Consider the following 23,674-nt stretch of genomic DNA (forward strand, 5'->3'; position numbering starts at 1 on the left):
AAGTGCATGGAGTTTTGGGATGGACACACACACACGCGCGCGCGCGCACACACACACACACACACACACACACACACACACGCGCGCACACGCACACGCACACGCACACACACACACACACACACACACACACACACACACACACACACACACACACACACACACACACACACACACACACAGTAACTCATTCATACCATGCACTGGAGGGGGGCTGGGGGGTTTAGTTTGAGCACGTGAATAATCCTTGCTTGGCTCACGTGACAAAGACTTTCAGTCATGGCCGACGATTACAGACGACAAGGTTTCGAGCTGGAGAGACGGATATTTGAGTTGGATATTAAGTGCTCTAGTCTCCGAACTGAAAAACAAGGTATCAATGAAGCTAACATTATTGAAATTATTGATCAAGTAAAGTGATCGGTCGCCGCAGCTTGTGTGATTGACAGACCTCTTAAATTTGCTAGCTAACGCGTTAGCTAGCAAGCTAACGTTATCTAACTTAGCTTGATGCTACCATAACAACAGCTGCTGTCTGATGAAACGTTACATGTTTACAAGGAACTAGCGTTAGCTAGCTAGCAAGCTGTATACTTTGGGCATGTTATATTAACATGTAGTAAAAATATGTGTAACGTTAACAATAGCTACTTAGCGTTAAATGTTAGTTAGCTAGCTAGCTGCATGCTAGCATACTGCATAATGTTAGTGAACTGATGATTGTTTTAAACGTTTGGTGCCCCCGGCCCCGGTTAACGGCTAACGTTAGCTAAAGAACACAATGATAACGCTAAATTGTCCACCTGGCAATGGAAAATAACTATTCCACCATGATGCAAATTGCAGTGTACTGTCTTTGACTTATGTTAGTGTACGTAACGCTAGCTAACTAGATTCGTGAACCGTCAGTTGATTGTAAATTTTTACATGTTGTATTTCAATATAAGCAAAAACATGGCTAACAGCTAGCGTTAGTTGCTTTAATCATATATGTTAAAACATATATGGCCTAACCATCAGTGTCATGCAAATCTACTGTAGTCATTTTCTTGCTGATGCTTTGATCTGTAATTGGTAACATGTCGTTTTTCCCTAGATGATGACTATTTACAGAATGCGTCTGCCATACTAGACAAGTTGAAAAGCTTTTACAGACAAGGAGGGGAGAGTAGCAGTCTTCCCAAGCTGCTTCAGGATTACACACAGGTAATGTTACATTATATCATTAGGCCTATTTCAAACATTATGAAACCTTGAACCTGTAAAGGTTTTTAACCAGTGAAACCTTACATCCAGTGCATTTACTATGTGTAATATTTACAGTTAGAACCAGGTATCTCAACATTGAGTATATTATTATCATTTTATTTGTTTAGTTATCCAAAATTACAGGATTGAATATGAATAGTGTCCCTGCTACATCAAGGCTGTGCATATACATTTTAGCCTCTGAGTAGTCCACAACACACACATTGTTTTGTGACTTCATATCCAACTATGGCCATTTTCACATATACCTTGTTTGGTTCGGTTGAATCGCACTAGAATTCGTTTTGCCCCTTGGTGCGGTTTGTTTGGGCAGGTGTGAATGCATCAATCGCACTCTGGTGTGCACCGAAAGCTGACCATACAACCGCACCATGACCTCTTTGGAGAGGTGGTTTCAGTGCAGTTCCAAATTAACTCTGGTACTGTTCGTTTGTAGTGTGAACGTGAGCCGACTAAAATGCAGGAAGCCTCCCGCATTTTTTGATTAAGCAGCTCCCGTAGCCAACCGCACTGTGTGTAATGGGCCAAGGATGCACATTTCATGGTTAAAAACAACTTCATTCTTCACCTTCTTCTTCACCTTCATTCTTCATAAGCTGTTTTTGGTGACTGGTGAAACCGGACTAGGCATGTCTAAAAAGGCCCTATCAAAGGCTGGGGTGATCAGGTTTTCAGTGCTGGGCTGATTGTCCAGAAGGGAAAACAAGTTTTGTCATTTTCACCACAGTATATTATTGGCTCAAAAGAAGTGAAATTATACATCAAAGTGTGTTTGATTCCCATTATTATATTATGCCGAGTTGTTTATCCCCCCGTCATTAAGTTTGTGAGTGTATTTGTGTCTGTATTTGGGCGTGATGTGCAATGTGCATTCAATGGGATGTTGATTGCTTTGCATAGAGTTCTTTATCATTTTAGGAAGAGTTCTTTATAATTTAAGAAAGTATTCTGTGTCGTGTTCTTGTACAGATTACATTCAATTGTGTGCGTGCGTGTCTTTGATTGTGTAGGTGATCCTAGACATAACATTTTATGAAGAGAATAAGCTGGTGGACCAGGAGTTCCCAGAGGATTGTTCACCATTCAAAATCCAGCAGCTGCTGCAGGACCTTACCGAGCCAGAGGTCTTGGCAGGGAGACTGGCCCCGGCGCAAGAGGTGTGTGTCACTCAGTATAGTTGTGTGTGTCAGTATGTTTGTGTGCACCAATGTGTCTGTCTCTCCTTGCACCCCGTGTGGCCAATAAAGGGCTTGGCAGTTGGCAAGAAAATGAGGTGAGAGAGGATACCACTGAGTGCGGCGCAGCAGAGCTGCAAAGTCATTGTAGTCAAGTATTGGCACTGTGACATCAAGCCCCTCTATTATTAGCCAAGGTTAACACATAGGAATGTGGATGACTTAATTGTCCAATGTACGGTATGTTATTAATGTTTGTGAGAACTTATAAATTCATTGTCTAGAAGGAAACACAAGCCATGGCGTGCCAAGCCTTATCATCCAATATTGTATGTATTGTTTAATATTTTTTGTATAAGGATGTTGTATGGTGAGGTGATAGGATTTAGTACAAGAGGCCTCTAGGTCAGGCAACAGATGGTGAATATGCCTGAAGCTCAATTGCTAAAAATCAACATCTGTGAGCTAAATTGACAGTGAATTGATGTGTTGGTGGTACTGCATGCAAATGTTAGCTATGCATGTAAAACATAGCCTATGTTGTATATTCTGTAAGTCAGTTCATTATGGGGCCATTATATCAGAGCCTCCATTGTCAAACTTCAATAGAAGGAAATGTTTTTCCTTAGAAATAAGGGGATCTAGTTGGGGGACTGAGATCTACTAGACAAAAAAAAAAAAGTCTGACGCTGTGAACACACACGGGGCGGAAGCGAAACGCATTTTCCTCCCGAGCAAGCGCCTGGCTGTCCACACAAGGAGCGCATTTTTGCGCACCGGGCATCAGCGACTCGCGCGTCTTCATCTTTTGTTTTCACATATCTACCTCATTTTGATCATGAGTTTATAACCTCATGTATAACGTAATGTGTTCATGACAACTGTTCATGGCATGTCCATGTCTTGGGATTGGGGTAAACACTGAGTGACTGACCACAGTAGGACAAAGAGTGTTTGTTAACGTTGTTGTGTAGGTAGGTCTATAGTCTCTCTCTCTCTGTCTCTCTCTAGCTCTGTTGTGCCGGATGACCACCTGAAACTAGAGATGCTCCGATCGATCGGCACTTGATCGGAATCGGCCGATTTGGCCTTTTTCGGCTTTGATCGGAGTTATCAAAAGTGCCGATCAAACAAGGCCGATCAGAATGACACAAAATCTGCAAGAACTACTACCAGAGACGTTTCAATATAGAGATAGTGCACTCCCAGGCTGCCAAGTAGTATTCTTCCGGTCTCCTAAAGGGCAGCTTGTGATTGGCTGTCTCTCCGTGTCATGAAGCTTCATTGGCTCCCAAGTTTCCTTAGGGGGCGTGGTGGTAGTGGCGAAAAAGTGTTTGGAAGTTGCACTCTCTCTATAGCGAAAGCAGCTTGGGCGAGAACAAACAGCAGAGCAGCTAACATGGCGTCGCCTGTCTGGCAATTTTACAACTTGTTGCCGTTTGCATTGTGTGCTCAAAGGAGATACCGCATGGGCGAATGTGACAATCCGCCAGGAGAATGGATATCACTTTGTAGTTAGTCAAACTCAGGCATGCGCTGCGCTGCGCACGGAGGGAAGAGGCGCAACAGAGTGAAGCCTGCCCTGTACCCCGCGGCCTCTCACCAGGCAAGACCGCGGCTTCACCAAACACCCTGCGGCCTAGCGGAGCGCTGCAGCTCAACTAACTACAGGAGCTTGCTGAGCAGCGGACTTTTTTCACTCTGAAAACAATTGAAACCACCGCCACGACTTTATTTCACCAGAGGCGAAGTCAGCAACACAAAGACTGATGGAAATAACAGTCAGCAACGACAGCAAGAAACGAAAAGAAATAAATGCAAAGCTAATGGAATTCATATGTCTTGATCAGCAGCCGCTGTCTGTTGTGGAAGACCTCGGGTTCAAACGCGTCATATCCTGCTTGGATCCACGTTACACGCTGCCAGGACGTAAATATTTAACTGACGTTTCACGTTTGCCTGCCGGAATTATACCAAATTGTTTACAAGCACATCGAGAGCCTTATGAAAGACAACACCACGTCAATCAGCTTCACGACTGACATTTGGAGTTCGAGTGTCTGTCCTATGTCCATGCTGAGCCTAACTGCGCAGTTTATTGATGAAAAGTTCGACCTGAACAAAGTTGTACTTCACTCACAAGAGTTTTCTGGGTCACACACCGCGGAGGCTATCGCTGCAGCTTTCACAGACATGTTCCAAGCTGTGTTGGTGCACATGTTGTGTACATAGTATTATATTTTTTGTTTTATAAGACTATTTATTTTTCCACAGGAAAGTTACAGTCTACTCTGTAATAAATAATAATAAAACGGTTGCCAACTCATGATACTTTCTCATCTCCTAATTTTAATACTTAATATACAATGTCGATGTTGTTAAGAATAATTAAATATATGAATAATGCGACACAATAAATAGAAGGCTTGAATTGATGGATTTGACGCGGTGATCGGTGATCGGCCATATCGGGATCGGCAGATACTGCTTCCAGTGATCGGTGATCGGTGATCGGCCTCAAAAAAGCTGATCGGAGCATCTCTACCTGAAACCCCACTTCAGATAGCAACATCACTCCCACCTCTCTCTCTTCCCCCCTGCTCCCGCTGTCTCTTTCTTAGAATAGAACAGACACCGAACTAAAGCACAGTAGAGCGCGCTCCGCGGCGCGGGCAGTGCGGACAGTCATGGAAGCGCTGCGCTTACGCGTCCTGTGTGTTTTGGCCGTTTGGCCCACACTGATCTGTTGGAAAACAGACAGAATTACTTACTAACAGATTTCTGTTTGTTGGGCTGTTTTGGGACGTCAACGTTCTTGCATTCAGAACACACGGACACCTTCTCAACTCTGATTTGCTAAAGTGATGGTGATGAATCTGTCCGTCCAGAAAAAGCTTCATGTCCGTCAGAACGGATGGAAATCTGACGGAGATGGATGTGTCATCAGTTCTGCCCGGACAACGGGCAGCTCTCGTTGAAAATTAATTGAAATGAACAGAGACAGACACAACGGATCAGTGTGGCCGTGGCCTTATCTAGTTGTTTACCACAAGAAAATACACTATACAGGTTCCATTACAAATGTATTGGACCGTACCTGTTCATTTTCTTTGCTTAGTTACTTTTTTAAGTATCCTCGATAAGAAGGGCACTTTAATTACTTTAGTAACGCATAATGCAATCCGAGAGATTTAATTCCATGCCGTCATGTCTTTTGGTCTGTGGTAGGTGCAGTCTGTGTTGGGCCTGGAGCTGTTGGAATGCCTGTATTGGAGACGTGGAGCCCTGCTGTACATGTACTGCCACACCCTTCATCAGCGTAAACAGTGGATCAAGAAGAACAAGGACACATTCCTTAAGGTAGCACATTGTGATTCATAGATCCAGCTTATTTGACTGGTGAACACACAACACCTCAACATCTGGATACAGTTTTATAATCCTCTGCCGGCGACAGTTTTTTTTTCGGGTTGTCCGTACATCTGTATGTCTGTCCCATTCTCCTTAACGCAATATCTCAGGAGAATTTCTTGAGGGAATTTCTTCAAATTTGGCACAAAAGGTCCACTTAGCCTCAAGGATGAACTGATTAGATTTTGGTGGTCAAAGTTCAAGGTCACTGTGACCTCACGTCTGTCTGTCCATCCGACCCACTCTCGTTAACACGATATCTCAGGAAAGCCTTGAGGGAATATCTTCAAATTTGGCACAAACGTCTACTTTGACTTAAGAATGAACTGATTACAATTTGGTGGTCAAAGTTCAAGGTCACTGTGACCTCACAAAATACAGTTTTTGGCATAATTCAAGAATTCTCTCTAATTATGACAACATTTCACACAAATGTCTAATGAGATAAAATGATGAAGTGATGACATTTTATATCTAAAAGTTCAAAGGATAACTTTACTGTGTGACATAATGTTTTACTTACAACTGTAGCTGAGGAAACGATCTTGGGTCATTCTACAAAAACTGTGTTGCAGAGACCAAAATCCTTTAAATTGACCTAATAATCACATTAATTACGGTACTGTATATTGATTTGGACCAGACATAATGAGTCCACCCTCTTCACTTCCTCTTCCTGGATGACAGCCAATACAGGGGGGCCTCCTGTTGAATCTGGTAGTCACCACAAGTTAATTGGTTTTGCTTATATTGATTGTCGATGATGTGACAAAGCTCTCTGTCAGTCCTCTGTGCTCCTCTGTAAAAATTCCATTTTGCCAAAAAATACACTTAACACATTGAATGCCAGCCATGTTTTCATTCCTGTAGGTAAGTTGTGCCAGGGGTGTTTTTGACGATTCTGGCTCATTTTAGAAACAGACGAGGATTCTTTTCTGTTAAGAATTCATGAACACCAATCATCTAAAAATAACTAATAGAATGTGTGCTTTCTCTGTCTAAAAGAGTTAGTTTGCAGAGTTAGTAGTTATGTAGATATTAGCCGTTGAGTACAGCATGGTTTCAGCGTCTGGAAATTTATTCAGAGATAAATGGCTTTTTGTGAAACAGTCACTTTAACCATTCATTTTTGGCATCAGTAAGACCGTCAGACATTCTAAACAATAGTTTTGAACAGTAATTTCCTCCATAACAACAGGAAACACCCCTCTCATTCAAACTCCTCCCTCCGTGTGTCTTGTGTCCTCCTGGCTGTACAGCGGGCGTGTCAGAAGCGCTTTTGCTGCTGCCTGCCTGTGTGCCTGCCTGCCTGCTTGCCTGCGTGCAGACGCTCCTTGTGCGAGTCAAGATGGGCCGGGGAATGCGTGGGCGATGGGCAGATGTTGATTCTGGCCTTTCTGAGGTGTTTCAAAGTGTGTTTCACCTATGATCTATTTTGCAAATCGCTCTCCGCTCTCTGTGTGCTGCTGCCGGTGCGCGGCCGCTCTCAGGCAAGACAAGTCTTGAATGGATTACTGTGAAATCGCCACGGCATTTCCTTGAACGGCTTGGTCCCGCGGCAGTTTTTTCTTTGATTTCGGTCGTCTGGGGGAGCACTGTCAACACTTAGTGGGTCGGTAAAATAGATTATACACATTATCTTGCTCCAATAGTGATCTCGAAGATGTAAAAGTTGTTGATTGATGTACCACCGTCAAAAAAAAAAAAATGTTTATGTAAGACGAGTTAGCTCGTCCTTGGCACTTAAGCGCTGGATTATGTAAGACGAGTTAGGTCGTCTCTGGCACTTAATGTGTTAATACCTTTTTATTGAAATTCCTTCAAAGTCTTCACTACATATATTATGAGTCTGGACAGACATGGATATAAACTGCAACTTGACTTGTTGGCAGAGGTATACAACCGCAAGGCGGTTATTTCTAGTTCAGGTGAAAATAGTTGTTCGTCTATGGATTCCTTGTTGTCATGTAATGAGGCCTTATGCTTCTTTGCTTCTCTTGCTATGTTCTCCCAGTGTATTCAGGAGGGTGTGCGCTACCTGATGCGGATGCTGCAGGTGAGAAACTCTGTGAAACTCAACGATGGGGTGGTGCTCCATGACACTGCTACAGCCAACTTCCTATCTGAAGGTAAGCATATCACCGGTTACCTTTACACTGGTGAAGAACAAACCTGTTGTGCTGCTTCGCTTCAATCTGACAAGTCTCGTGTAATTACAACAACAAATTAGCTGTAGTATTTTTGGGCTGAGCCGTGGGCATAGCACCATGAGTACATTACCCACTACCAGGTTTGCCATTTTCACATTTTGAAGTGCCAACCGCTGGAAGCATGGCCATAATGGCCTAGACATTAGGGTTTGTTTCAGTGTCATGATGTATAGCAGAGCTATGTCATAATCACAAATAAAACATAACGCAGTAATTTGATTATCCCACTATGTGCTTATATTTTCGTCAAGGCATCTTCTCGGACACCCACCTGTTGACAATGATGTACATTGGAGAAATGTGCTTCTGGGCAGTAAAGTACGAGGACTGCAGCGTTGACACTATGGATCGCAAAGAAGATCGCCTCCAGTTCCGGGACATTGGCACACAGATTCTCAACAAATACGTGCTCGCCTGCGAGGGGCCTCTGCAGGGCCAGGGCTGGAACACAGAGAATGCCAAGGAGATCCTTAGTATCCTACAGTGAACCGAGATGCTTCTGTGTTGAAGTTGCCCTCAGGCACAGATCTAAGATCAGTATTTAAGTGTATATCAACCCCAAATAAAAATGGAAACCATCAGGTGGGGTGCAGTGTTGTGGGGAGCTAAGAGGTGGAGTAGGGAGGGGGAAGTAGTAGGTGAAAGAGTCATTGGATCAGTGTCTACAGGCAACCTCATTCTATGCCAAATGGCTCTGGCCAAAGCAGATGTATGAGAGGCTAGAAGGTATGAGGTATGTGGTGTAAAATTGCCAGGGACAGAGGAGGAAGCAATTGAATTATTATTTTTTGCCCTGTCCCCCTGAAAAGCACTTATCTTCCCAATTCCAGACTGTTGGTTGGGGCATTTGTTTTGCTCTGAGAATGTGGTAGAATAACATTAATATTAATATAAAAAAAAAAAGTTATGAAGAAAATAACAATTTTTTCTCTTTTTCTTTTTTAAGATTCTTACAATAATTATAATCCAGCTGGGAATGAGACATTGCACAGCAACTTTTTATTTATTGTTTGTTTTTGTTTGTTTTTGCCATTTTGTTATGCTTTTGTTAATATATTTTTTTATTAATTGCATATATACAGTATATATATGTGCGTGTGTGTGCGTGTATATGAATATACACAAAGGGTAAGGAGAGGAATACAAAAAACTGTTGATTGAGACTGAAGTATTCATGACCATTTCAAGTATGTACAGATTTGTTCTTAATATCAGCTTTGTAATGCACCACTTGTTTTCCCCCCATCTATTGCAAATTCCATTTTTCTGCCACTCAAATAACTTTGATAGTATAACTATAAATGGAGAATCTTTGTTGGTGTTCTTTGGAGGAAAAAAATAATTTTGTTTTTTATGTCCTCGTTGACAATAAATACACGCGTTGGTTTAAGAAAAAACTTTGTTTCTTAAATTCTAGACTGAAGTTCTAGTGTGCATTGTTGAACTACATTGCCCACAATGCAGTGCAAACTTCAGCAACCAGGAAGTGTGAATGACAAACACTTCCTTGTTGGTGTCACAAGAGAAACGTCAGATTTGTTGTCACAGTCTGCAATACAAAGTGAGAGGACAGTTGTCACATGTTTTGATTGGACATATATGCTCACTCTCAGTCATCGCAGCAGGTATGGCAGAGAAGATACCGCAATTTAACGAGTCTGCTGTGATCCGCAGCCTGAAGCGGTTCAGAGACAGGTACTTCCCCAATGCAGGTAAAGTTGGAAATTACGATGACGTGAAGCCTGTTGCAGAGTCTAGCGAAGACGACCCACCGCTGAGTTTTCTGGACAGTTTACCGGTGAGCCTAACGGGAAACGTTACCTCAAGAGTGTGGCTTGGGAAGTAATTGATTACATGTAAAAAGGTTACTGTAATCAGGATACAAAAGTAATCCCTTCAGTTACAGAAAAAAGATGTAATCTGTAAGATTACAGTTACATTTAGTTAAAAAATATATTACTAGCAGGATTACAGTTTAAATATAAATTATATATCCTATTTATTGTATATTGAGTATTTATCAAGTGGCTGGGGACACAGGCTAGACACAAAAAGTTGGGGGAAAAACACTTTGCTCTTAAAGGACTAGTGCACCCACAAAATAAATGACTAGAAACTAGATAATATCAGTGCACTGTAATCCGAAAATGGGAAAATATTGCTGTTGTATTAATGAGAAACAGGTGACACTCGCACTAGATAGGTTGGCTGAAAGCCTGCTACCAACACATGAAGTCTGAAATTAGTAGGCCTATTATTACAGATGTTTTTTTTTTAATGTGTCCTCCTGTCCGAGGAGCATGGACTCCAGTAGTAAAATACAGAAAGTTGTTCAAAAGTAATCCAAAAGTAACAAAGTAATTGTTACATTACTTTTATATTGTGATACTTGGATTACGGTAGCCATACTGACTAAAAATTTTAACAGGTAACTAGTAATTGCATCGGATTACATTTTTAAAGTAACCTTCCCAAACCTGGTGGCTATTTAGTGTCAAAGTCACGCTCTTCGCATATTACCGTACATCCATGATATGAAGTATGAAGGGATTTAATCCGCCATTTTTCCATCTACGTTTTGTAAAATGCGTATAAAAAAATAGTTTTACTTGGTCAAACCAAGCAATGCAGCTATATTTAGAATCAGGGGAGCGGAGAACATATTTCATTTCTAACAAAAAATCAAATGTAAAGAAAACATTTTTATTTTTTGTTTTGGCCGGAGTGAAAGGTTCTATGGTCTCTCCTGATTCTAAATACACCTGAATTCGCTTGGTTTGACCAAGTAAAACAATTTTTATACGCATTTTATTAAATGTAGATGGACAAATGAATGGCGGATGAAATCCCTTGGTTGAATGCGGAAAAGGGCATGACTTTGACTCTTTATAGCCCAATATGTATCCCTCCAGAGGAAGTACACAAGGATAGCAATGCACAGTCTTGAATATAACATTTTTGCAATACTACAAACTTTGGATAGCCTTTATGATGGTAGGAAACAAATATTTTTTGATGCTATAAGATTTTTACTGGAGATTCTTCTTTTATATGTAATGCATTGGCAATGCTGTCTGTGCTGCTTTTAGTGATAGTCCATCTTTACCCCCCTTCTTTGCCTTACAAGTAGGTGCAAGCCATGCCACCCATTTATGATCCCAACCACTGAAACATCTAAACATCCTCCCCCCTGAAGGTGGATGTACAGTTCCTGGTCATGACCCTGCTGTCTCCAGCGGATCTCTGTCGCCTGGGATCCACCAGTCAATATTGGAAGGCTATGGTTAGAGATCAGTTACTGTGGAGATACTTCCTGCTCAGGGACATGCCCTATTGGCCCTCCATAGACCATGTGAGCATGCCCCAACTGGAGTCCCTGGATGCCCCACTGAGTAGTGGAAATGAGAGCCTGGACTCCCTGGAGGATGGAGTGGAGGGGGGAGATGAGGGGAGAGAGTCAAAGGTTGACTACATGGCAGAGTGCGTACATCTTTATCTTTGTTCAAATCTGACTATTCATCATTAATATTTTCCTAATTAACGTGGATACTTTTGACTACTAGATATTAGGGGTGGGAATCACCAGATGCCCACGATACGATACTGAAACGATACTTGAGTCACGATACGATAGTATTGCGATACTGCGATATTTTCGATATTGCGATATATCGATATTGCGATATATTGAATATTGCGATATTTCGATATATTGCGATTTCTTACTTTTTCAACTGCAAATGATGTCCCCAAAGGAAAACTTTGTCAACATCTGGTTTATATAAGAACAATTTTTCAGTCTGTACATCTGACTTCAACCATTTTATTGCAGCAACATTGTCAAGTAGACAGACCAACAACTTTCATAAAGTCATGTCATAGTTGCATGCACCTGACAAACTGAACTGTTTGTTACAGTCTACTTACAGTCCACCTTAACTGGATGTGTGTGTGGACTACTGTACTTATGTAGTTTTTGCAACTTCACTTCACTTACACAAAACATTTTGTGCAGCCCATTCAGTAACTGGGGAATTTGTAAATGACTGTTATGACAAAACTGTTACTGTTAAAACAAAATGAAAATATGCTACCGTTTGTTTACTGCTGGCCTTGGAACTAAAGTTTATAGTAGCCCGGTGGCCTGGCATGGCCTGCAATTTTTTTTTTTTTTTTTTTTTTTTTTTTTTTTTTTTGCAATATCGATATTTGGCGTCCAAATATCGATACGATATCGTCAGGCAAAATATCGCGATACTGTGGTGTATCGATTTTTACCCCCACCCCTACTAGATATAGTCCAGGTCCAAGTCTAGTTCTAGTCTGTAACATACACTACCAGTCAAACATTTGGACACACCTGATTGAATGTACTGTTTTTCATTAGAGCAATGCTTAAATGCTTGAAATGAGTTCATTATACAAAGATAAATAGTTAAGTTGATGTATATTTAGGGATCATTCCTTTCCAAAGGCTTTTGCATTACCATCAATGGTTACAACAAAACAAAATCCAAAATTTGAGATGGTTTTGATTTGTTTAACACTTTTTTTGTTACTCCATTTTATCCTATTTTGCTATTTCATCATTTTGATATATTCGCTATTATTCTAAAAAGTGGAAAATGAATTTAAATGTGGTGCATCCAAACGTTTGATTGGTAGTGTATACATTAGGCAGAGTGATGTGTCATGTTGACCTCTGTTGTACTGACAGATACCTGAAGGGCTGCCCAGCCTGCAGACAACGATGGCTCCCTCCACGACCTCCATATGAGGCTGTGACGTCATTCCTCCAGTCTCTGGTGCCGTCGTCCGAGCCGCGCTACGCCATGTTGGGCCCCGGCATGGAGCAGCTGGATGTCTCTATGGTGACGAGGCTCATGCATTCCCCGGACGTGCTTCCTGTGGCGGGCACTCCCCAGAGACAGATCAATGGTGTGTTGATGCTGATCATGAGTGCTGACCAAGGATCAGCTTCCTTTCTTATCATTCATAGATTATATATATGTATATAGAACAATAATAAAACTGACCAAAGATCAATGTTGAGGGCCAACTTCTTACTACACTAAAGGGGCTGTCTCTCTCTCTCTCTCTCTCTCTCTCTCTCTCTCACACACACACACACACACACACTCACTCACTCACTCACTCACTCAGGCTCAGTTCAGTCTCACTCAGGCTCAGTTCAGAAATAGACTGATGATTGGATCACACTGGTCATCTTACATGCTGCAGTATTTTCTGTTCACCAGTAGGTGGCTGTCTTTGGCTCATAATGGCTGTTTTCACCAGCTATTATGAGCCGAGACAGCCACCAAGAAAACCTTTTTCACCTGTTCAATAACCAAACCAACCAGGTCAACTCTTTCTTTATTCTAGGAGTCGGCTCAGGGATCAGTTATACATTCAACAACCAACACAAATTCAATATCCTGACTCTCTACTCAACCAACAGGTAAACATTTCTTATTTGAAGTTATGTTGTGATATGTAATGGCACTTAATAATTCCTACATTACCGTAGTATTTTTGTAGTCACTAAACCCTCAATGTGTGTGTCTGCAGGGCAGAGAGAGAAAGAGCCAGAGTGGAGCAGCAGAGCGTCAGTAATAAACTCTTTACCTTTGAAGGGACGGATCAGTCAGGCTTCCCCGTCTTCAGCCCGGCCCCTCACGTCCAGGAAGTGTGCCAGGTGGTGGACGGCTTCATCTATGTAGCCAATGCAGAGCATGGGAGAGGTGAGTCCCAGTCCCAGCTCTCCCTTTTTGACAGTTAATACAAGGAACTAGATCTATTCCCCTCTACAGCATGGTTAAGGACCATTTGACCTCCTGTAAGCATAATAATAGTTTAGAGTAGACAGAGAAGCCAGAGTACAAGGTATCTTGCTCAAGGGACACATAAGTAGGGCAGATACTTCCTGCCACAGGTCTTGAGAACCTGCTTACTGTGGATGATGAATGCTCACCACCCTACCCTACTGCCCTGTATTATCATTCACCATACAATAATACAATACAATGTCTTCAACAACAGCTGAGGCGGAGTTAGAGGCGGCTCAGATCCGTGCGGTGGTGAGCTCTGCCTGGGGTTCGACCTCCAGGCCGCTCCTAGTGCTCTCCTGTGTCTCCAGGGAACATCCAGAAGTAGTCAGGCCTACCAGCCTGGGATCCAGTAGCAACAGAACCAGGGTCAGGTGCAGAACCCCCTGTGTGGACATGGCAAAGAGACTCAGCCTGCCCCAGCTGCCTAACCCCTGGATGGTAAAGTCATTGTTCAATATGAAAAGCTTCTATTGCTTTCATATCCAATCAATGTGAACTTGTGTAATGTTTTTAACTTATCATGGTGTGTGTGTGTGTGTGTTTGTGTGTGTGTGTGTGTGTGTGTTTGTGTGTGTGTGTTTGTGTGTGTGTGTGTGTGTGTGTGTGTGTGTGTGTGTGTGTGTGTGTGTGTGTGTGTGTGTGTGTGTGTGTGTGTGTGTGTGTGCGTGCGTGCCGTGTGTTCCTTCTCTTTGATACAGGTGCAGGACACAGTGGCAGAATCTCTGTCAGGTCTTCTGGATGGCATTTCCTGGTTGCTGAGGTGCTCTGGAGTCAAACTCTATAGTAGCTAACGCTAGCTAAGGGCCCAACTCCTGTTGCCGCCAGAAGACTTCAAACCACAAACCTCACTCCTTCATCAACCTGACTTCAAGGGGCACATTCCACCACTGCATGGCTAGTATACTTAACTTGACCAGATTAATTGCCCCTAAGGCTGTTTGCTCAAAGGCTGAGGCTATAGTTAGTGATGATGTCAGTCTGAGGCTCAGTGATGTCATCAGTGATGATGTCATCGGTCTGAACCTCACGAGAGAGACTGAGGGAGAGAGAGAGAGGGGGAGAGAGACTAATATACGGCAGGCAAGGGCCACGCAGCAGCTGAGCTGTGTATGCAAGCTGCAGAGCCAGCTCGGCAAGCTGCAGGATGGGCGAGGCCGCGCAGCTGGCGAGTCTAGGAATCAAGCACGCATAGCGCGCTAGATGCCTAGTTATCTAAACAAACAATGACTAAACTATTTGAGTCACAGTTCTCTCTCTCTCTCTCTCTCTCTCTCTCTCTCTCTCTCTCTCTCTCTCATGCCATACATAAGCGAAAAGCAACCTTGTGAGCAGTGAAAGGTATTTCCTTTCTGCTGGATTTAGCAGTGGGCCAGAGTTTGCTGGCACAACACAGAGTACAGCCTGCAGCTCCCCTCTTGCCCTGTGGTTCCTTTCCTCTGAGATCAGCACTGGACTCCACATCAGGAGAGGAGCTTCCTGCTTTGGCCACCATGTCTCATTTAACACTTGAGCTCTGCATTTTTGAAAATACATTTTAAACAAGTTAAAACTAGCGTAGTGCTGCTCATGTTTGCCAACTGTGATCATCGTAGCAAATAAAATCAAATTACCAATAATGGCTCTCTACTAGCAGTCAACAACAAACATTATGGCTAACATACTGAGAAAGGTATGGTATATGTTACATCATCAATGGTGAAATAAGCAACAACAAAGACATGCAACCAACGTCCAAACAATCTATATACCAGTGTTTCCCCTACCATTCTACAGGCCAGGCCAACGCCCCCGCCAGGCCAGAAGAGGAAATGCATTTTTGTTTTTTGTTTTTTTTAGATTCCCCCCCCCCTTACTCCCATCACTTAGCGGCCGAGCCTTGGAATTGAGCACACGAGGTGCCTAGTTCTGTAAAATGGCCCAACCTGCCTTATCAGGAAAACCTGAAATGAATCTTCAACTAGCTTTTGAAAGGCTTCTGCAATCAATATGGATTGTAGAAAGAAATACAAGATAGATTTTGCAATATCTGGGTACAAATCCACTGTTTAAATGGACTGGTAGCAAGGCTGTCAACAGAACGGACAGAAATAGACCTGACATTTCCTAGCAGTATTTTCTTTATTAGTCATGGATTCTGAGAGTGACAAAAAGTAATGCATTTATTATAATCCACCAAAAGAGCATAATGATTTTAATCATTACTTGGTTTTCGTGTTTTGTTTTCGGGCCTGAATTCCAATACAATATTGGCATGAAACACCATCAAGTGGGACTTCAAGTGTTTCATCTCTTCTGTTATACTTCAGCTGTACACAGTCAAAATGAGCAACTGTTCTATTCATTATTCCCCGCGGTGGTGTTCACAGAACCTGATGGCAGTAGTAGGGTCATTGGTGGTACAAGGCATGAAAGGATCTTGTCCTTCAGTGCTATTCTTTTGTTCTAGTCCCCTAGGTAACCATAAATCATGGACAAAAAGTATGTTTTCCCACCAACCTTTCCTTCAAAAGGTTCCATAATCTCAATAAGCATTTTCATACAGATACACATTTAGAATAGGGCCGTGATTGGTGCAATTTAGGTGCATTAAGTCCAGCCTGAATACTGGCAAAGTGGGGATTATTTTTTTTTTCTGGTGAAATTGAAAGAGAATTGATGGAGTTAGACTGTGTGTGTGCGTGCGTGTGTGTGTGTGTGCGCGTGTGTGTGTGTAAGAGAGAAAGTAACAGAACTGGACCTTTCATCTCACTAGATCTCACTCTGTTCTCTGTAAACAGGATGTCTGTCTCCTTGGTCCTCACTTGCCTCACCTATTTACCCACAGTGTGTGTGTGTGTGTGTGTGTGTGTGTGTGTGTGTGTGTGTGTGTGTGTGTGTGTGTGTGTGTGTGTGTGTGTGTGTGTGTGTGTGTGTGTGTGTGTGTGTGTGTGTGTGTGTGTGTGTGTGTGTGTGTGTGTGTGCTCGCGGCTCGCATTGAATGTCCGACAACAATGAAGGTGGAGCACCACATTCAACAATGGGTTTCCTAAATACTAAATAGCATGGGAAGCCATCTTTAGGGCAGGTATGCAGGGAATAAGAAATGGCAAATCCTTTGTTATTATGTTGTGATCCTATTGGAGCCAGTGGAGGAAAAGACTTGCTTCTAGCAAACATTGCAGGACTGGCACTGAAGACGTCTTGGCTAATGGGCCATTCCTTTATATTGGGAACTAGGGATATCCCAGTTGAATGACAGAAATGACAGTTGAATGACTGCTTTAATTAGACACAAATAAGACAGAAGTGCTAATAAACAGTACTTTGTCGTTTTTTTGTTGTTGCATTTTCTTAATTTATGGTAGCTTATTTTTGTCTTATCTTTTATCTTTTTAGGGAAGGTCCATTGTATAAGCCCATAGCTTCTTGACCTCTTCTGTCACATCTTTTTTTTTTGTCTGGGTTTTATGTAGTTTTGTATAACTGTGCAAAAAAAATACACCTTTTTCACTAGGCTACTTTTGAAGCGTAGAGCTGCCATCTTGGATTTTGAGGTCGGGGCTGTGGTGAGGCTCCCCTGCATATCTGCAGAGAAAATCCGAGGGCAGGTGACTTCACATGGGGCGTTCCTGACCTTTGAACCATGACATCCCTAGTTCCTAGTACATATGGAGCGGCCCATTTTAGATTGATCTGTAGTTGCTTAGTTGTACTGTACTGGCACATGAATGAGAGAATGAGATGCTGTGACTTGGAGATGTTTACAAGTTAAGAAAATAATTATATCAGTGCGTCTCATTCAGTAAATGTATGTATGTATGAATGAAGGCCTGTTGGGATAGGGTTTGTGGCCACAGCGCTCTGGATCCAGTGCTGGGACTTGTTGCTAGGACAGGGCTTTTTCAAGGTCTGTTTATTTAGACTGTGGACCATCCACAGACACAGCACATGTCCACACATAATGGAGGCTTAGGTTTGATGGGGGGAGTTTCCCTGTTCGTGTTTTGGAAGAGGGAGGGGGGGGGGACCAGACCTCCAGCTGCCTCTTCCTTCCAGCATGGAGAGGGGCCTCTAGGACATGAAGGAAGAAGCCCTTGTTTACTGATGCTAGACAGTTTACAGACGCTAGAAATCTGCAACATTTGACAACAGTTGCAGCATGTAGCGGGTGTGTAGCAACTGCAGAGTTTGTTGTTTTGGAAATACTTTACCTTTATGTCATTTGAAAACACCGAACTCAGTAGAGAATAAACGCATACAAGCTAAAACAAAGAAGGACAGTGAGTTGACAGAGGTACATACAAAAGTACGTAACAGCCAGATCTAAAACCATGTAACAGCCAGACCTAAAACCACTAACAGCCTGACCTAATCGTGCATTCCTTTGTAACTGGGAACTGGTAATCTTACGGTTCAAAGGTCATGAGCTGGGACGGTGACCATTTCCCGTTGGGACCGTTTCCCATTCCAAATTCGTAGGAGCCTCAGCAGCCCCAACCTCAAAAATCCAAGATGGCTGCTCCGCGCAACAACAGTAGTAAATGCTGTTTAGCACTTCTCTCTTGTTTGTGTCTCATTAAATCAGCTGTACACACAGCACTGCCTAACTTCTATCTGTGTGGACATGTTGCTGCAGTGTTTGTATGCGCAAAATGCCTTGTTATCAACTGTCATTGCTAACAATGGCTAGCCTGGCTAGCGACTGGATCTGACCGTTCAACAGTGAACTTCCCAGCTCCAGTTTTCTGCAAATGGAGAGCTAACAAAACGGATGTGTAGTCATTTAGTCTCCACATCCCAGTTATTTTGCGATAAAGGAACGCGCCATAAAACCACATAAGGGCCATACCTAAAACCACGTAACAGCCAGACCTAAACCAACAGCCTGGGCCCGGGCCGCGTAACAAAACGTGACGTAAATCGTGACTAACAGACCGACAGACAAGTCCACCTTGGCAGTTTTATTATAGGATGGCACAATCACATTGGTGCAAAGCCAATAAGTGGCAATAAAGGTGCGTGCGTGCGCACACACAATATACACACACACACACACGCGCGCGCGCGCTCTCTCTCACACACACACAGTTTAAAGTGTTCTTTATATAGCATAGGTTTTGATCTTTGATTTCAATCTCTAAAGTCGTCCATGTACCGATAGCATAAAATAATCAGGCAGTATTGCACGGCCACTGCAGCATGCCTAGTCAATTCAATTTTGTAACATATAAGAGCATTTTGGCAGAGGTATTTCCTATAGTCACAGCAGGAAACGCCAGCACACAAAAAAGTATTTTTGAAGTGTTAATACCTGTAGTCTGGGTAGGACAGCAGCACAGCACAAACAGTTTCGGCACACAGCCCTTCCTCAGTGTTGTCTGTGTTCCTATATAGGCCTATTCCCAGAGGTTTTCTCTGTTCAATGAAACGTACATTTTCTTGCTGCTGGACATGTAGCTATATAGCCTCTCTTGATATGTCAACAAGGCTGATGTTGGTTTACGGACACTATTGAAGTTGGAGAACCAATATTGGACAGTAGAATATTTGCAGCAGAAACTGTCCTTTTTATTAAAGGCCGGGTTTTCCGTGGGGAATATGAATATATATTAAATCTCACGCCCCTAAGGTTTTAGAATCCGTTGAAATTTTTGAAATTGGTTGTTTACAGCCTGAGATATCACCAGAAATCCACTCTGTGTGTGGGGGGGGGGGGGGGTGGTGGGGGGGGGGGGTGCGGGGACTCGAAATACTACATTTCCCACAATGCACTGGGCTCGCGTGGCCTTCGTTTCCATGCCCACCCCTCAGGCGTTTGGCTGATATCAAACTCCAGTAGGTGGCGGTAATGCACATATATGTTTGCCAACCGCCATAAAACTCAAAGAAGAAGAAGACATGGAGAGAAGACATGGAGAGAAGAAGAAATAAATCGAAAATAAATCGAAAATCAATTGCCTCCAAATTGCACCAAATGTAAACGGTAGTATATATGTCGGGAGATGTCTTCATAAAAAAATTTTCATGCATTTTAAGGCATTTTCGTAGGAGTTACGCGCATCTGATGTTGTAACTATTTTCTGTAAAAATGTGTAAAAACGGGTACATTGCTCAGCGTTGATTTCGTTACTTCAACCCACCTACTACTAGATGTAAAATTTGACGAGCTTTCCAATGCCGCCAGTCCCGTGTCGATTAGTGCTTCCGTTCCCGAGATAATGGTCTCTTTGCAAGGAACTATGGGAAGCTAATATTAGCTACAGCAGGCTAGGCGGTTGACAAGATGGCTGCGTTTTTGTTTTGGTCAAGGCCTCTGAAGGGGCGTGGAGGACCTCTAGAGGCGGGACCATGGCCAACAACAGTTGTAGTTCATAGGTGCACGACTTCCGCAAGGCGGACTTAGGCCAGATGACGCGAAACGCGTCGGCTGGCCCAAAAAATATGTGAGAGATGCTTGATATCTCTGGCAGTGAATATCCAATTTCAAAAATTTCAACGGATTCGAAAACCTTAGGGGCGTGAGATTTAATATATATTCATATTCCCCACGGAAAACCCATCCTTTAAATGTTGCACAAAAAGCTTAAAGGAAAAATGCATGCCATATCCTGAGCTCATATTCTTGAAAACACTGTCACTGTGTGCCTGCATAAGAAACATGTAAACATATATAAATACACCATCAACTAGTGGTAATAAAGCCAAAATCAATTTGCTCTACCCACTGCCTGCCGCCTCATCAATTGTGTTTGTGTCCTTCCCCGAAGGTTCAGTCACCGCAGTTCAGTCTCCCAAATCAACCTGAACTGATCAAGCACCATTTAGGATTCTATAAACACAGTTATTGCAAGGTGAATACTATAAATAAACCTACAGAAATACGAAATATAATTTTATATTTTTTTATAATTCCAGTAAACATGTGTTACCGGTATGTGGCTTTCAGTAATTGTTTGACTTTGACAGAGAGGTATGAACCTTGGCTCTCGACAGTGCACAAAGTTGATACAGTAATGATTACTGAGTAATCAATAAAACCAACTCTTTATCGCTCTCTCTTTCTCTAAATGTTCTCAACTCTCCCTCCTTTACCCTCCATTTGCTTCCTATTTTCACTCTCCACTCCTTGTCGCTCTCTTCTTTTCATCACTGTTAAGTCCCTGATTTGTATTCTACGATAACAAGCAACATTAAAGCAGGCAGTGAAAAAAAACATCATTTGCATGATTCATTCACTGATTAAGAAAAGCGCCTGTCTTAATTGTCTTGTTTTGCACCTGACTGAGGCTCTCATGCTGATACTCTGTGGATCTGACCCATCCCATTCAATCTCACCAATTCCCTTCAATTTCCTCCCTCCTTCACTGCTTCCGTCACACCTACCTCCTGCTGTCTTCTCTATGACAAGTTAGGACTCGTAATCCTGCTTTATGCTTGAGAACCATAACTGGTAAATTATCTGTCAACCAGTTTGATCTTAACAAAACAAGCCTTGGTTAGATTCTGTCGAAGATATGGAACCAAGAGGACAGAAAGTCCTTCCTCTTTACGTTTGCTGCTGCTATTGTTGTTGTTGTTGTGTGTGTGTGTGTGTGTGTGTGTGTGTGTGTGTGTGTGTGTGTGTGTGTGTGTGTGTGTGTGTGTGTGTGTGTGCGTGCGTGTGCGCGTGCATGTGTTTGTGTGTTTGTGTGTCTATATGTGTGTTTGTGTATGTGTTACCCCTGTAGCTATCTCCTCTCATCCTAATCCAATAGGCAGCAGGCTGCTGACACAGTTGTGAATGGCCACACTTGCAATGTGAAAGCACACTAAATACATTACAGGTGACACAAAGGGCACTCTGCCATTATGTGGAGAATCAAAACACACAAACAAACAGATAGAACTTCCATGGCCATTGCAAAACACATAGCATTTCACAAAACCAATTTATGTTTCCTAAAGCAAATATCCCCAGATAGGTGCCTAGGAAATGGATGAGGTAGTTTGTAACAGCAAGCAAACAATCTGGTAAAACAACCATCAAAAAACACATTATCGCAGGTTTCAGAGGTTATGCCTGAGGCTATTTTGATGAAAACAACAAGAAATTCACCATGAGTATAATGTATCAACATGTGAGATTAAGGCAGGTTTGATGAACGCTGTGTTAATGCATGTTGCCATAAACAAAAAGCAGGCAGTGTGTAACCTGCTGAATTTTGATAATTTTGTCGACTATGCAAACATGACTATTTAATGTACACAATTATCCTTCATGTTGCTCCTCCTGCTCTGAAATAATTAGGCATTCAGACAAACAAGAAGAGCCTCCACCAGAGGTAACTGTGTGTAGTGCAGTATAGGCGCTCAGAATTTGGCCAATCAGCTTGCATTATTAGAGCTACAAACATTTAGAACTCTACTCAATAGTATTATCAGACAAAGCCCTCATTTTACCTGTTTTCAACTAAAATCATGGCTCAAATCCAATCAATCATGTCAACATTCACTCGTGATTACCAAGTATAGTGCACTTTTTTATCTTATTTTGTATGCGTTGTGTTGTGTTGTGTTGTATTTTATGATTTATGTAGTAAATTTGTATGTACTGGATTAATTGTAACTCTGTATTTTTGATAGTCCTTGTATCATATAGGGACCCAGGGGGACTGGCCTGCAAATGAAATTCAGCTTCCTAGCTAATTCTAGGAGAGTTTCTAACTGTCCATTGTCCAAGTCAAATAAATTAAATCACTACATCTGAAGCCTGCAAATGCTCTACCTCAGCTTATGGCAAGGTTTCTTCTTAACTAGCCTATGTGTCAGGGCTCCAAATATGTTTTAGTGGCTCCACGCATGACAGAAATCCCAGTGTGTTTTAATAGGCCTCGGTCTCAAGCTGGAACCGTTCAAGTTCAAAAACCCAAAGAAGACAGTAAAAAGCAGGCCAGTATGGCACACAAAGGATCAATGACATCATCTCAATAACACATTTTAGACACCCAAGTGTTGACCAACCATCACTGTGAGGAATGATAATGGCTGAGCTTGAAGAAACCCATTTGTTCCAGCTCTCCAATACAAGCCAGTGGCATCAATGTAGGCCGGGTGCTTTGTACCATTGTCACATTCAATTTAGCGTATAGTCGTAGCTCCACATGGTCACTGAAGAGCAGACAATAAGAGGAATGAATGTATTCCATAAAGAAGGACTAATTCGATGGACGCCCCCGCTCTCCTCCAATCAGAGCTCACTGTCCTCTAATTGACCAACACATGGACATGTTCAAGGGCTATTTACATCCAAATCACACGCCTACATTGTTTTTCTTTGGCAATTAATGCCAATTAAAGTGCCTCAAGTTCAGTGTGTAGTAGGGTCACCAAATCAGGGTGATTCATTCTAATCCAGACTTGACTTTAAAAATTGGAATAAGGCTAAGAAATAAGACAAACCCTACATGCATAATGAAAGATGATACCAAACACTCAAAAACTCATCAAATATCTTTGTGGAAAAGCCTCTCCCAATGAGCTATATGAGTTACAGTGTATTTACTTTTACATGAGAGCAATCTCGATGCCTCACAGAGCAATTGGATGCACTCGGAGGAGCAGGGCAAGCCAAGGCATAACTTGTGGACCCTATAAACGAGAAGCGGACGGGGGGTATAAATACAAGGACGGCTCCGCTCAATACAGACAGGCCAATTCCATCTTTTCCCCTCTGCATCACAAATAATGTCAGCAGCAGCAGTGCATTCTGCAGCAAGGAAAACTGGCACTGGGTCAGAAAAACACAGACAATCCTGCCGTC

The 23,674-nt window shown here is 42.5% G+C and overlaps 2 protein-coding genes across 4 annotated transcripts; both read left to right on the forward strand.

Annotated features, from left to right (window-relative positions):
• Positions 1-223: 223 nt before the first annotated feature.
• On the forward strand, positions 224-9,444 carry rimoc1 (rab7a interacting mon1-ccz1 complex subunit 1). 2 transcript variants are annotated; one of them, XM_083644460.1, is made up of 6 exons: positions 224-373; positions 1,097-1,206; positions 2,280-2,426; positions 5,673-5,804; positions 7,870-7,984; positions 8,317-9,444. In XM_083644460.1, exons 1-6 carry the CDS (start codon positions 280-282, stop codon positions 8,550-8,552), a joined length of 834 nt encoding a protein of 277 aa, XP_083500586.1. In that variant the 5' UTR covers positions 224-279; the 3' UTR covers positions 8,553-9,444. The 2 variants fall into 2 exon arrangements, with proteins under 2 accessions (XP_083500586.1, XP_083500587.1); XM_083644461.1 differs by having other exon boundaries at positions 5,679-5,804.
• Positions 9,445-9,661: 217 nt separating this feature from the next.
• Positions 9,662-15,378, forward strand: fbxo4 (F-box protein 4). Of its 2 annotated transcripts, XM_083644307.1 has the most exons (7): positions 9,662-9,863; positions 11,262-11,545; positions 12,783-13,003; positions 13,451-13,526; positions 13,637-13,809; positions 14,108-14,334; positions 14,595-15,378. In XM_083644307.1, the coding sequence occupies exons 1-7, from the start codon at positions 9,693-9,695 to the stop codon at positions 14,685-14,687; spliced, it is 1,245 nt and encodes a 414-aa protein (XP_083500433.1). In that variant the 5' UTR covers positions 9,662-9,692; the 3' UTR covers positions 14,688-15,378. The 2 variants fall into 2 exon arrangements, with proteins under 2 accessions (XP_083500433.1, XP_083500434.1); XM_083644308.1 differs by lacking the exon at positions 14,108-14,334.
• Positions 15,379-23,674: the final 8,296 nt, after the last annotated feature.

The sequence above is a fragment of the Poromitra crassiceps genome, assembly GCF_964638095.1.
Source record: "Poromitra crassiceps genome assembly, chromosome: 10".
NCBI classification, from domain to species: domain Eukaryota; kingdom Metazoa; phylum Chordata; class Actinopteri; order Beryciformes; family Melamphaidae; genus Poromitra; species Poromitra crassiceps.